The 14596-nt window shown below is 43.8% G+C and overlaps 2 protein-coding genes across 8 annotated transcripts in view; one reads left to right on the top strand and one right to left on the bottom strand.

The window, feature by feature from the left end:
• The first annotated feature begins 1145 nt into the window (after nucleotides 1–1145).
• mrpl2 (mitochondrial ribosomal protein L2) lies at nucleotides 1146–4328 on the top strand. 4 transcript variants are annotated; one of them, XM_011484728.3, is made up of 8 exons: nucleotides 1146–1276; nucleotides 2148–2231; nucleotides 2305–2473; nucleotides 3297–3438; nucleotides 3523–3638; nucleotides 3712–3822; nucleotides 3895–3968; nucleotides 4043–4328. In XM_011484728.3, exons 2-8 carry the CDS (start codon nucleotides 2160–2162, stop codon nucleotides 4250–4252), a joined length of 894 nt encoding a protein of 297 aa, XP_011483030.1. In that variant the 5' UTR covers nucleotides 1146–1276; nucleotides 2148–2159; the 3' UTR covers nucleotides 4253–4328. The 4 variants fall into 4 exon arrangements, with proteins under 4 accessions (XP_011483030.1, XP_011483029.1, XP_004077536.1 ...); XM_011484727.3 differs by having other exon boundaries at nucleotides 2302–2473; XM_004077488.5 differs by having other exon boundaries at nucleotides 1172–1276; nucleotides 2092–2231.
• Nucleotides 4290–14596, bottom strand: part of LOC101172103 (phosphofurin acidic cluster sorting protein 2) — a 51325-nt gene continuing 41018 nt past the window's right edge. For 2 of the 4 annotated variants that reach the window (XM_023962983.2, XM_078931564.1), the window contains 11 exons: nucleotides 14379–14485; nucleotides 14048–14202; nucleotides 13867–13977; nucleotides 12740–12842; nucleotides 10821–10853; nucleotides 9323–9365; nucleotides 9203–9245; nucleotides 8918–9056; nucleotides 8618–8841; nucleotides 7128–7241; nucleotides 4290–6566 (listed from right to left, as the gene is read on the bottom strand). In XM_023962983.2, coding sequence (XP_023818751.1) covers nucleotides 6451–6566; nucleotides 7128–7241; nucleotides 8618–8841; nucleotides 8918–9056; nucleotides 9203–9245; nucleotides 9323–9365; nucleotides 10821–10853; nucleotides 12740–12842; nucleotides 13867–13977; nucleotides 14048–14202; nucleotides 14379–14485 — 1188 coding nt within the window. In that variant the 3' untranslated portion in view covers nucleotides 4290–6450. The remainder of the gene's footprint in view (nucleotides 6567–7127; nucleotides 7242–8617; nucleotides 8842–8917; nucleotides 9057–9202; nucleotides 9246–9322; nucleotides 9366–10820; nucleotides 10854–12739; nucleotides 12843–13866; nucleotides 13978–14047; nucleotides 14203–14378; nucleotides 14486–14596) is intronic. The other 2 variants (XM_023962984.2, XM_078931565.1) reach the window with 1 other exon arrangement.

The following is a 14596-nucleotide window of genomic DNA, read 5'->3' as shown; positions in this document are numbered from 1 at the left end:
GCACGAGAGCCGAGCTGTCAATCAGTTGTCTGCACTGAAGACCGTGTACCATCAGCGACACGACTGCGATCGGTCTCAGAGAGGAGGAGGCTGAGAGAGAAGCTGAATGAGAAACCTCCTCACCGGCATCAACCGTTCATTTTGAACACACACAACATTGAACATCGCACGTGCGTCATCACCTTCCCACACACACAGCAAAAAGAAACAAACATAACAGGAAGAATTAACTGAAGGTGGAACAACAAGACAGCCATGTGAAAAGAAACGTGGGCAAAAAGAAACACCCACGCTCAGCCCCATTTTGACCAGGGGACCACATCCCACAATCCCCTGCTGCCAGCAGACCCAACGTGCACGTGACCGACAGTACAATAGGGAGACACTTGCAATGTTGCACAAAAGCAATTTTTTTTAAAGCAGAAAATGTTGTTGATTTTTTAAGCAGCGAACTGCTTAACTTAAGTTAAATTCGGTTAGTAATATAACATTTTATAAGCTGCTTGTGGCTGCAATAAAAAGGCAATGGAATGAATGAAATGTTTTAATGCATAAACCTCTGCTTTAAATTTTTTAAATGGACTAAATAATGTGGCATAATAATAAAAAATACATAAAACACATTAAATGTATGTGTGTTTTGTTGTTTGTGTTTTTTTGAAACTCTTATTAAAAGAGTTTTTAACTCTTATTAAAATGTAAATTTGCCAAAACACTTCATTTATTGTCAAACCATAAAACCCACAATACTGCCATCTACTGGGCAAAAGTAAACGTTGCGCCAATTGACACAAAAAGGTTTTCTGTTGAATAAAATGTGCTTATGATCCCAGACTCACAGGATAAAACGGTAAAAATTTGTTTTTTTAAATGCACAAAACTAAATTAAAAATGTTGCTTAGTCACTTGCAAAAAGAAAACACACTCTAAAATAAGTAAATGCCATCAAAGGTCAAAAAGGAAAAGAGAACTGAAAGCTGCTCGTCTTCCTGCAGGTATTTTTATGACCAACCTTGGAATCCACATTTATTTTTAAAACATAGGAAACATTTCCAAAGTGTTTTTCAACACAGTAAAATAAACGCTTTTGGTGTTTTATTTATTTGCCTATTTATAGATAAACGGTAGGAACCATTTATTGAAGTATTTGTTTCTCTCTAAATCTGTTAGCGTGAAAAAATAGCTGACGCTACGCCATTACGTCATCAGCTTGCGACGTCGCGCTGGACAGTGAAGGACGCCGAATTTTGGAATGTAAAACACAAGAAGTGTGAAGGTTAGATCACAAATATTATTACCTAATGACTTAAATTACGACTAGAGATACAAACGCAGATTTTTGTTTTTGTCATAACTGAGAAATGAGCAGTTAGAACCCGGAATGGCGGGAAAAGTGTGGCTTCTTATGTTGTTTCCACGTTGTCGTTTAAGAAAAATGTTCCGTAGAAACGTGTCTGTGGTTCCAAACAGCGCGATAAGAGTCGTGTTAAAACCCAACTGTTCAGAAGACTGCGCTGAACTATTGAATTTAACGAGAGAGAAAAACAATGAATCTTTATCCAGATCGATTAACCGTGATATACATTAGAGTTTGTATAGTATCATCATTTTAATCCATACACTTGAGACAGTTGGCGAACAAACTGAAAAGTGTTTAAGGTTTGTGACATGCGCAGTTCCTGTTTGACTTCCTGAATGAAAACAGTTGATCCAAAAGTCTGTTTGCTGTCAGGAATCTCTTCCTTCTGAAGAGCTTCTGGCACTTCAGCCTCTGCCTGAAACAGCATTTCTGTCAATTCATTCTTCCTAAATAGGTAAATAGGTTCCTTTAGGTCCAGCTGTCAGTTAATGACTAGGACTGATAGCGTTTATAGAGGTTCTAAAGTGTTTGCATTCACCCCATTCAGTTTCTATTTATAATCAATAGTCTTGGATCTCTAACATACTCAGAAGTTCAAGTTTTCTCCAGTCTGCCGTCACACCTACATTTTTTAATGTAAACGAATCTTTGCTTGCAGTGAAGGCATATCCATTCACTGTTTAGATGTCTTTCTGGTTTCAGACCGTTCTATTGTATGTTATTTTTTAAAGGTTCTTCTTTGTTGCGTGTGGAACAAAGACGATCACGTCTGGTCTTCTGTCTGCAGGACGTTGCTGTCATGGCGGTGTCGTGTTTAACCCGAGCGTTGCGCTCCTTGAGCCTTTCTCGGCCCGTTCTGGTCTCCTCGCAGGTAAAGCCACGCGCTCGCCGACCTGTCTTTCCTTCGCGGCGTCCACCCATCCTGCGTGTCTGTGCGTTAGCAGGCGGCCCCTCAGCCGAAGCTGGGCGCCTTGGTGTCCAGCGGCGCCGGCCAGTGGCGAGGCTTCCTGACCACAGCCTCCCTGGAGCAGAACAGAACCTACTGGAAGCAGAGGGAGAAGTACAGCATCCGGCCAATGGGGATGAAGAAAACTGGAGGCCGAGATCACACAGGTACGGAGGCTGACAGGTGGGACGTGTTTGAACTGGACATCAGTCGGATGTGAAGACGCCACATCTGTGCAGCACTTTGTTGTTGCTATGGAAACAGTCAAACTCTGCTCCAGGTCCCAAAGTCTGATGCTGATTTAGAGACGCATATTTTGGTCAAATTGTTCAGATGTTTTATTGGTAATTCTACATTAGAGCTCCTAAAAATGTCCCTGTAGCCGATCAAAAATACAAAAGAAAAACCTTTTAGTAAATAAAATTGAATAAAAAAAGCCTCCATTAAAACATTCATTTGCAGATTCCATAAATGAGTAAAAATCAAACTTCTGCTTATAAACTCACTGTGTGTCTTTTCTTACTTTAAAATCCCAAATATTTTACCATAAAAAAATAGGAAGAAATTAATGTGAAATTTGCTTATTAGTGCAGAACAATAAAAAATAAATTGTTTTAAGATAAACAAGATTATATTTTATTCTTTTGTAGTGCAAAGATGGAGCCGATAAACACAGTTGAGGTTATTTTCCTAAAAATGAGGTTTTTTGTTAAAACCATCAGATTGTTTATCGGTCAGACCATTTAAAAAGTATTATTTATGAATGATTTACTTTCACTGCAGTATTTTCTGTAGTTTAAATACTTCTTTATCAGCTTATGTATCAGACGGAGGTTTTTGGCCGCTCTCTGCTCTGGATTCAGTTTTCGTTTCTCAAGTTTTTTCTTTAAATTCTGCAAAAACACAAAGTCAAATCACTCATGGGGGGCTGCAGTTGTGTTTGCCCTTTGTGACCATTTTCTGCCCCCCCACCCCCCACGTGCTCCACAGGAAGAGTTCGAACGCACGGCATCGGCGGCGGCCACAAACAGAAGTACCGGATGATAGACTTCCAGCGACTGCGCTACGAAGCCCCCGATGGGGGCCGGCCTTTCGAGGAGAAGGTGGTGGAGGTCCGGTACGACCCCTGCAGGTGAGATCTGCCCCGGCTTCCTCCCAGAATGCCGTCGGGCCAACGAGAACGAAGGTCAAGCCCGGTTTCTCTGCGTAACAAAAGGTCGGCTGACATCGCCCTGGTGGCAGGAGGCAACAGGAAGCGCTGGATCATCGCCACGGAAACCATGCAGGCGGGAAACATCATTAAAACTTCGGGGGTCATCGGGAGGATGGCAGGTAGGAAGCCCCCCCCCGAGATTTTCCCTGGAAACCGCTGAAGGTGACGCGTAAAAACCTGTGACCTCTGCAGTGTCGGCCAATGAGGGGGATGCGTACCCGCTGGGGGCTCTTCCTGTGGGGACGCTGGTCAACAACCTGGAGGTCCAACCAGGGAGGGGGGCAGAATACATACGTGCTGCAGGTGATCCAATCATCTGCCGCTGAGGAGACTGTGGGAGGAGCTTCTTCTTCAGCTGTGGATGTGTTTCTTTAGGAACCAGCGGCGTTTTGCTGCGGAAGGTGAACGGCACGGCGATCGTCCAGCTTCCGTCAAAGCAGCAGGTTCAGGTGAGGGCGGGGTCAAAGAGAGTTCACGTGCACGCCCTTTGCTCAGCTGACGTCCCCGCTGTGGGCCCCCGCAGGTGTTGGAGACCTGCATGGTGACGGTGGGACGCGTGTCCAACGTCGACCACAACAAACGGGTCATCGGTAAAGCCGGGCGCAACCGCTGGCTGGGCATCCGACCCTCCAGCGGCCTGTGGCAGAGGAAGGGGGGCTGGGCGGGACGGAAGATTAAACCGCTGCCCCCCATGAAGAGTTACGTCAACCGGCCCTCGATCTCTGCTGCTTAACCCCTGAACCTGCAATAAAACGGAACGCAAAGACCAGTTCTGTGTACAGAAGATTAAAAATTTTATTTAACACAAACGCCTGTCAGCGCAATAAAAGAAAAAAAATATAAAAATCCAAAAACATATTTACATCTATAGCAAAACATGCAGAATAACCCATATATTCTTTTCTTTTTAGTGGTGACATGAAAATACTGTCATGGATTTTCAAAATAAGGTTTGTGCAAAGACACTAGGTGCTTCATCAAGTAACGGGAACAATGAGACCGCAGGAAGTAGCTAGTTTGAGCCGCAATGACCACATCCACACTTCCAGGAGGAAACGTGGATCCTGGCCTGCAAAACGATCCGGAAGGAGGAGCGGGAACAGAAAGAACGAGGTCGTTCTGGAGGAAAAAGCTGCATGAGGAGTTCCCTCAAACATGTATGTTGTGGGACGACAGACACGCCGATGAAGAGCGGACCAGAACCCAAACGCATCGGTAACAAGTGGCAAAACCTTCGTCCGCCGTGACGGATTTCAAACGCCGGTCTGAAATAAAAAGTGGTTTCCCGGAAACGAGTGCGTCTCCGTCTGAGGGACGTAGAAAATCAAAGTGCTTGACAAAGTAAAAGACAAAAATCGCGCTTTATCGCTAACTTTCTAGTCAGTTCTGTCGATATATTTGGCATTTACACAGAGGAATAAAGGTGCACTATTTGTGCTTTCAATTGAGTCAAAGGGGAAACTTTTCAATCCATATTAGTCATATATAGTTTACATTTAGTTTACATTTATACACAGTCATAAAAAAGCCAGCCTATCAAAGCTCTTCACTTTATAGATTTATATAAAAAAGAAAAACTCATAAACAAGGCCCTTTTTTCCAAAGGCTTTCCTATTGCCAAAGTGTAACACTTTTTAGGGAGTACCATCAAACCCGGACACGGGCGGCGATGTCACGCTGGACTCCGCCTTCCGGCTGAAAAGCACTCAACGCGCTCCTGTTCTCCAGTTACCCATCAACCCTGTGGTTGATGCTCAGAGCTCCAAGCTTTGGCATCAACATGGAGCGTTGCAGGAGCAACTCCACAAGTCGGTAATCCTGACGTCTACGGGGACAGACGCCAAATATTCAGAATGACCAGACGCTTGGCTGAGCAAAACGGTAAGTGAATGCACTGTAGAGAAAAGTTTGGCACAACTGCGCTCAGTCCTGCTGCTGCAATCTTCAGGTCAAACTAAAATCCAAGAGGGCAGCCCAGTGAAGGTGTAGTCCAGCAGACGTGCAGCCTGGTAAATACGCAGACGTGCAGTCTGGGAAAATGCGCAGTCCAGCAGACGTGCAGTCTGGGAAAATGCGCAGTCCAGCAGATGTGCAGCCCGGAAAATGCGCAGTCCAGCAAACAAGCTGCTATACGCGCAGACTGCATGCTGAACATGGAGCCAGGCAGATGCACTGCTCAGCAGATGCGCAGCCCAGTAAACACACTGCTAAACGCGCAGCCAGGATGATGCGCGGCCTGGCAGACACGTCACTAGCGACTCAGCTAAAGAGGATCTTAACTGCTGGGGGTTCTGCTAACACTTGAACCTGCATCTGCGTGGTTTCTAATGCGACGGTGCATCATCTGACGTCACAAACGCACATCAGGCGCGTCAACAACGAACTGAGAGCAAAGTCAGGAGCTACATTCATTATAGCTACCGTCTAAACCTCTGATTGGCTTCAAAGCAACGTTCAACCCTTCAGTTTAGAAAAGTAAAGGGACGAGTAAAAAAACAGGAGAAAAGGATTCCACCTAAATTCACAGCAATACTTTCAACAACACCGAAACACAATCTCATACACGCCACTGCACAGCACCACCACACTCTTCCGTTGTCTAGAGAGTAACAATAATGTAGGATTTCACAGAAATAATAACATTTGAACAGAAAGTGCAAACACAGCTGCTATATTGAAATGTGGCGATCGCTCCGGAGACCTCTGGGGCGGCGGCACCAATCTAACAAAACAGGACTTGTTCTTCTCGTAGTGTGTAAAAAACAACAACAACACCACCCGACAACATCAAAACGGACGACATGAACGCTGAGCTCTGCAACCAGCGGTTCCAGTCGTTCAGATTTCCACAGGAAAAGCGTCGCTCCGGGGGCGGGGCGGGGCGGGGCGGCGCCCCCCGTTCCTCTGAGCTCGGGCTGGGGTGAACAGCGGTCACACGGGCTTGCTGTAACCAAAGATTCCCACCGGGAAGTGCTTGACGTGCGTGGGCCATTGAGCCGCCAGCTGAAAGAACTTCACGTCGTTCCACTCCACGCCGTCGATGGTGACTGAGGACAGAGAACGACAGGCTCAGGGCGCCGCCAACCACGGACAAAACAAACCATCTTCACATGCAGGAAATGTGAAGATTCATCCACGAACAGATCTCTCTCTGATTCCACCAGTTCTGTAATGGAAAACCGACCAATCACAGCAGACGACACACATGTGACATCAGTCCATCATTCCAGTCCAATGTGTGGACAGACTTTGAATAAAGTCATGTGACCATCCAGTGTCTAGAATGTTCTAAGAATGTTCCCTTTGGATTCTTTGGATGTGGAAAAACAACAGTGGTGAACTTTAGGAAACTAACATGTGAATGGATTTGACATTCATTCTAGTTTACTTGTTGGTTTGGACACAGATTTCATTAACTTGATGATCTGGAAGAAATCCAAGAATCTGGAAAACTGTTCAGTAGCAGGAATTTCTGTCTGGAAGTTTGGATCAAGAGGATCTGGATCGACCTGAAGACACTGAACTACTAGTGAACGGCTCCTGCCGGAGCAGGGAAGCAGCAGACCAGCAGGGGGCAGTGCAGCCTCCCCTGTGGGGGCCCCCCTCACCTCTCAGCATGGTGTGCTGGTGCTTGGCCGTGCAGATCAACCTGCTGATGCCGTCGATCACTTGGCTCTTGGAGTCCAGATCTTTCTCCTTGGGCTTCTTGCTGAGGAAAATCACTGAGAAAAGAGACAAAGAGGATTTCAAAACGGTCCTCTGAGACACGGAACCGGCTCACCTACGAAAGGTTAAGGATCAGTTAGCTCAGAAATCTGCCGGAAAGATGGAATGAAGAAAATAAAGTGGTCCTGTTTTATTTATTTCATCCCCACAGAACAAAAACAAAACGAACCAACGACGATGAAAGGGAAACAAAACAGAGAAATCTAATCATTTCTGCTTAATGGCTGTTTTTTCTCAAAACAATAAAAAATTTAAATATAATAAATACCAACAACAATGGATTATTTAGTTTAAACACAACATACAGACAAAATGAAAATTCCTTGTTAAAATTATTGAAAACTATTTATTGATTTAGTCTCTTTGATTTGTGGTTCCTTGAAAACGGAATGGCCTTTTAGATTGTTATTATTCTGTCTTCTTTCACATTTATTTTGTATATTATGAGGTAAACATTTATGACCCACTTTATACATCAATTTTAAAACACTACATTTGACTAAATCTTTGCATTTTATTATCCTTGGAGTAGACGGGCTCAAATAGTTACCTTCTGTAATTATTCCTATTGATTTTTAAATATGTGTTTTTCTTCCTAGTTTCAGTTTATTTGATGAAGGAATTGAATAAACACTGTTATGTAATAAACATAATGCATTGGTATCTAATGGCCACTTCACTTTATACAGCATAGCCATTAGTTTGGCTATTTTTGAGCTAATAATTCAGTTCAATTCAATTTTATTTATATTTATTATAGTTGTATAGTCAAATATCTCAACAGGCTTCACACCAGTAATTACACAAAAACATGAAATCAGTCATAAAATACAACAGCTGATTGCTTAACTAAACTAAACTAAACTGGACCCCCCCCCTGCCATTAGACCCTCCAATTATGAGATTTGTGAGGACTGCAACTCAGAATTCTCATTTAAAGCTGAAATCTGCATCAAGTAAAGAATAAAAACAATAAATCGACCTTCTGACCAGAGGTCGACCACTCTGCCTCTGCTTACTGAGTACACTGTCGCCTCACTAACGCCGTTCACCTTTTGCGATCTCGCTGTTTTTACCCTGTTTTTATTGGAGTCTTTACAGCACATTGTCCTGCCTCCTGATTGGCTGTAGACCCTGTCAATCAATCTCCTCCGTGCCTGTTTGCCAGAGTTATGTAAATCTTTGATTCCGATCAGATCTTTGTTTTTCCTTCTGTGATTCTGGAACGTTGGGAGTTTAAACAGGAAAGAAAAGTCTAGAAAGTGTGAAGTGAGGAGTTTTACCGCCTTAGAATTATTCATGGAGGTTGTTTATGGCTGATTGTTTTCAGTCATTCCCATTAGGGTTTCTCCTAAAATGGCCACAAACTGACCTTTTTTGTTCTTCTCCTTGGTGACGACAGTCATGGCCATGCAGGGGGGAGGAGTCAGCTCACCCCCGCTGGGAAGGCGGCTGACCTGCAGCGAGCGAAAGTTGCTCTTCAGGGTGTTCTTCAGCCCCACGTCCCTCTTCTCGCCCTCCTTCTTTCTGTCTGGGCCCTGCCAGGTCCAGTAGTCCACCTGCAGGCCCATCAGCTCGTTCCCTGAGCACGGAGAGCTGCGGAGGAGAGCGTGCAGACGTTGAACCAGAGCCCAGCTGCAGGGGGAAAGGTGAGGTTCTGGCTGAACGGTACCCAGCTCCAGACAGGGCCGTGGAAACAGACGGAGACTGCGGGGGGGTGCTCCCTATCTCTTTCCCGTACGGGCCGGCCGATGGCGGCGTCGGGGAGGACAGGATGCTCGTGTTTCCACCCATGGCATCATCAGAGTCCACTGAGAGAACCAAAAAACGAGATTAATCTCCAGCTTCAGTCTGAGGAAAATTCAACCAAACACGGAAAAAAAAGACCATTTCCTGATATTTATCAGGCTTTCAGTTCGGAAGTTAAATAATAAGAACGCCTGAATCTTTTTCTTACTTGAAGTCGAGAGATTTTGTTCCACAATCCCAACTTTCACAACCTGTGGAGATAAACAGTTCACAGTTTCCGCCAAGAGCAACAGCATCAAAGCCCAGAGCACAAAGACCAAACTCTCACCGCAACAAACGGCACAAACTTCTGACAGGAGTCTTCGTCGGGGCTGCGAACACAGAGAGGAAGGCGTCAGAAGGGGGTTCGAACAGTCCGAGCTCCAGCTGTGTCACATGAACACGGAATGGTCCTGAGGGGGTGAAGTCGTGGGACGGCCAACACCGAGTCCCATCGCAGCGGGGGGGGGCGCATGACCAGATCGGGTGGGATGGGGGTTTCTCAGGGTCACGTTACGATGAAATGAATGAGAGGACTGCTCCTTACAACCAGACCTACAGGGATTCCCTCCAGTCTCTTTGACCTCCTGACACGATCCCCCGTCTGGCCTCAAAAACAAATCTCTTCACATCAACGTTCAGCTTCACTAAAGGGCCGCCAGCTGCTGACCTTCAGCAAACAGCCCATCAGCAGGTCAACAGAGAAACGCCACAACAACATCTTCAAAACACCATTTTTGTCAGGAGAGGAAAAAGGGTCAACAGTTGAATACTTTGGAAAGAGAAAAGCAATTAAAAAAGGAAACTTTTCAAATTCGGTTTTGGAATGAACAGAAACGGACGGTGGCGTTTGTGTGGCCCGTTTTCTGATTCTGGACCGGTTCTGCATAAACGTCTTCGCTCCTCTTCATCTCATTTTTACAGCTGGTGATTCTGATTAAAAAAACGAGAATTTTTAAGACAATTCTGGCCTTTTTATTGAGTTTTTCATCCAAATCCCACTAAATATAGACGCTCATTCCTTCATCTGCAACAGAAATTATGGCTGAACTGCATTTACAGCATAACTGGGATCTGATGAAATGCAGTTTTTTTTAATTGGATTGGGAAATTATGTCCGGTCACATAAAAATATGTGTAGAAACCAGCAGAACACGGCTGTTCTTAAAAACACACCTTTACATGTACTGAGTCCGTGTGGTTAGAAAAAGTACATCAGAACTGAGGCTTTGAGTGAGAAATACATGTTATAGCAGTTATTAGAACTGATATTTGTGCATTTATTTAGTTCTGATGAGGTCATTTAGTTCAAAGAGAAGCCAATATTTAAGACATCTTTATCATTCTGGTCAATTTTAGAATAGAAATGATCAAGAACCTAAAAGAAAAGTCCAAATAAATCACAATGTTACAAACAAAAAGTGTTTAACTTTCAGTAATTGTGTAGCAGAAAGTAAAGCGTCGTACAGCTGTGCATGTAAATATCAGGAAACAAACGCGCCTGTTACGGGTTTAACGCCACCAGCTGAACCGGGACGCACGTCCAAACGCAGCCCCTGTGCCGCTTTGCATGGCAAATGTTAGTCTCACAGGTTGTTAGGCAAATCGTCACGGCAACAACACAAAGGACGGAGTCAGAACCAGAGGCACGGCAAACCAGAGACACACAGCAGGACAGTGAAGGTACAGCGTTGGAGACTGTGGAAAATGGAAAGGGGCGGGGTTAAGACACGGCGAGGAGCTCAGGTCACACTGAGGGGGGGGAGGGGCGAAACAAGAGTCGATACCTGATGTAAAAATCAAAATACAAACTTCTTTTCCTTGAAAGCAAATCAAAGGGGAAAGGGGAGGAGAAGGAATGCAAGTGTTAAAACTAGGTTGTACTGAAAACCGTCTGACCAATAGGAAGCCTCTAAATGAAAGAGGAGGGGTTTCATTCAAATCTAAAAACAAACAAACAAATGGAAATTTACTGGATCGTCCACATAATGCCACAAAAATGGATCAACTTTTATCAACCAGAGACGTTTAAGAGGTCAAATCAGTTTCAGCTAAAAGCAAATAAAAAATATAATAAAACAGTTAAATTCAAAGAAAAACATTGTAAATTAGAAAATCGGAGAAAAAAAATGAAAGAAATACTTAAAACTTTAAAAAAACAAAAACTGTTGGCGTGTTTTCTTCACATTGAAACCTTTTATCTCTTTGAAAAACGGACTTTTACTGACGTTTAATCCGTAGCGCTTTGTACATAAATGTAACATCATTCTGCTGCAGACCAGATGGGGGTTTATTTAGTAACCTTTAGTAAAGTGTAGCGCTGTCGGAGCGTGGTTCCTGTAGGTCAGGAGTTAGCGTCGTCACAGTAATGATGGTTTCAGTCTGTCTGGTGCAGAAAATACGAAAACCCAAATATGAATAAAGGAAAAACAAAGCAGCTGCTGTTTGGTAGTTTAATTTTTCTCCCTCTTTGCTTTCAGTCCTCAACTTACATTTTCAATTCAGACTTTACTTTTTAGGATTTGAGCCTAATGTCACTGGGGGGCAGAGGCTAGTTTGATGCCCTGGACGCCCCCCCCCTTTCCAGCCCTGGCATCAATAACTCAAAGCCTGCATCCATACAACCACAAGAACAAAATATATTAGTTATTTGACTTTAATGGTCATATTAAAGTAAAAGAGTATAATTTACTTTTATAGTTGAATTCACAATTGCGCCCCCCTTACAAGACTGCGCTCTGGGCGACTGCCCACATTGCCCATTGGAAAACACCGCCACTGCTTGGGGGTGGGGCTTTGGCTACCAGGACATGATTGACAGACATCGTTTCTGCTTCAGAACAGCGTCTGCTGTTGGCGCCGCCTGCATCCTCCCCCCTCTGATGTGGGGAGCAGTAGTGGTACGTCAAAGGTGGGAGCGGAGATGACGTCACTATAACCTCTGTCACCTGATGTCAATCATGTCCCAGTAGCCAATGGGCTCAGAGCTCCACCCCCACATAAGATTAGGCTCTATTCTGAAAATGAAAAGTCTGAATAGAAACTCTAAGTTAAAACTGAAAGTGAAGAAAAAATAAGAAAACTGAAACTGAAAATACAAACCAGCAGCTGTTACAAATCTTTTATTTTATTTTACCAGGAAATTCCATTGAGACTGCATCTTTAGTTTTAGGTTTATATATTTTTTTCCTTTCAGGTTTTCAGTATTTCTTTAAATTTTAAATATATTTGTTTAATCAAATTGACTTTAAAAAATGTTTCCAGTCTACACTGTTTACTTTCAAGTTAAAAACCGCTTTCAAATTTTTCAATATTGTTTTTATTAATTATTATTATTAAGAATTATTAATAATAATATTAATTTATTAATTTGTTTTTTCATTCATTTCAAGCGGATCCTGATTTGACCCCATAGAAGTACTAAACATATTTACAGTTACTCCTGTTCTTGTCTGAGTAATTAGAGTATTTTGGTAAAAGCACGGATGTGCCTGCAGCTGCATGCTTGCATGCGTGTGCATTTCCACATAGCCGTCATGCAGCTCAGCTGGTTTTTACTGATGAAGATCAGCTGATCTGTGGTTGACGTCATGATTTTGAACCAAACACAAAACCTTCAGAACTCCCTGCAACACAGGACACAAACACACACGTGCACAACGGGTGAGCTCGGCGTGAACGCGGCGGACGGTCCAGACCCGTTTACCTCTTCTGTTTGTAGGTGAGCATGGCCTCCGAGATGGGGAACTGGTGGGAGACGTTGGCCCCGCCCAGATACTGAACCACTCTTCCCGCCACGTCGATGGAGTCTGCAGGAGAGACAGGCGGTTGGGACTCTTTGACCATCGAGCTGCTGATTCACCAGCGTGCAGATCCTCACATACATCCACATATTTATTATTGTGATTATTATTATTAGTAGTATTATTATTATTAGTATTTAATATTTATTTATGTATTTATTATGAATCTCATTTTCAATAATAATTGGAATAATAATTGTAATTATAATTTTTAATAATACAATATTCTTAATAATTTAATGTGAATGTCATTTTTTATGTCATTTTTTGATGTTATATAGATTATTTCTGAATGTCGTTTTTTGCTGCCACAGATATATGAAATTTCCCCATTGTGGGATTAATAAAGTCATCATCTATCATCTATCTATCTATAAATGATCTGCATCCCAGTGAATGATGGAGCTGTACGCTCTGGCAAAGCAGTTTAGGAAACAAACGCTTAGAGAGGGTTTGGTTTATGAAGACAATCCTTTAGTGACAGCATGAATCATCAGTTCTGGACGTTTGTTTTCTTTCCCGTGGTGTGAAAAGATTCTGTTTCGTGGTCGAAACTTCCCGTTATCCCTGACCAGGTAGGAGAAAGCGTTTTTGGTTAGGAACCAGGAAGGAGAATTAAACATTTTCTGCTTCACACATGGTTAAGAATGCTGTGTGACCCCTTTAAACAAAAAATAAATAAAAGAAATCTGATGAAAATACAAAAAACAATAAACTGAAAAGGTTTGAGGTGTAAAAGAGGATTTGATGCAAAAAGGATGCTGAGGAGACAAACATTGACAGAGATGGAAGCTGCTTTTGCTCTGCAGTTTCATGGAAGCGTATGACATAAGATAAAGAGTCTGGAGGCCAAAATCCTTAAAGCTGAGGGGAGAGTCCATTAGAAAATGTGCAGGTCAAAGGCGGTTCACAGGAAAGAGGGATTCAGCGCCAACATCTAAAGATGCTCATGCATCAAACATGTCTGACCTCATTTCTCAGCGACTGCACAACAGTTGCATGCAGACTTGCTTTTAGTGACGCGTGCTACCTGAGGCGGGCCGTTCCGTCCTGCAGAACAGCTCCCTCCAGGCCGTGTCCATAAAGATGCTGTTGAAGCGGCTGTCAAAGGAGGCCATGTACTTTGCCAGGGGGTGTGAACCTGCGTAAGAGAGAGAAGACGTCAGATGAACCGGATCTAAAAACCACGGCACATTTACGGCCACACGCACCAATAGGGATGACCAGGAAGCGGATGTAGCTGAGCCAGTCGGGTGTTTTGTTTGCCAGCTGCTCCACAAAGAACCTCAGGATGGTGCTGAGGTAGCTCTGGTCGCCCGCCACGGCCACCTTCATCGTGGGAGGGGTCTGTGCGTTGCAGTTACAGCTGGAGGAGTCAAAAAGGATCAGAAGAAGCATTTTCATACAAAAGTGGTTCATGTTTCTTAGGAAGATGCTCTTGCTTATGAACTTTGCATCGCCTATGCTATAGAAGATGTCTGGGTACAGATGTCCTGTTGCAGGAGACGCGTCACGCAAACGCAGTGCGTGTTTGAGACTCACAATCTCTGGATGCGGGTCACGATGGTGTTGAAGGCCGCCTGAACGTCTGCAGCAGAGCAGGTGGAGACGATGGGCTGGCCTTGTTCATGGAGCAGCTCAGCTACGTACTAAACAAAACAACACACAACAGGAACGCCATGAGCTCACGGAGACGCAGGAGGCAGCGCCGCTTGGCTCGGAAAAAGCAGAAATGAAGACTTTTGCATGTCAGAACAGTG

The sequence above is a fragment of the Oryzias latipes genome, chromosome 15 (genome assembly GCF_053564925.1).
Source record: "Oryzias latipes strain Hd-rR chromosome 15, Olatipes_Hd-rR_3.1".
Classification (NCBI taxonomy): domain Eukaryota; kingdom Metazoa; phylum Chordata; class Actinopteri; order Beloniformes; family Adrianichthyidae; genus Oryzias; species Oryzias latipes.
This window is presented reverse-complemented; position numbering and strand designations above follow the sequence as displayed.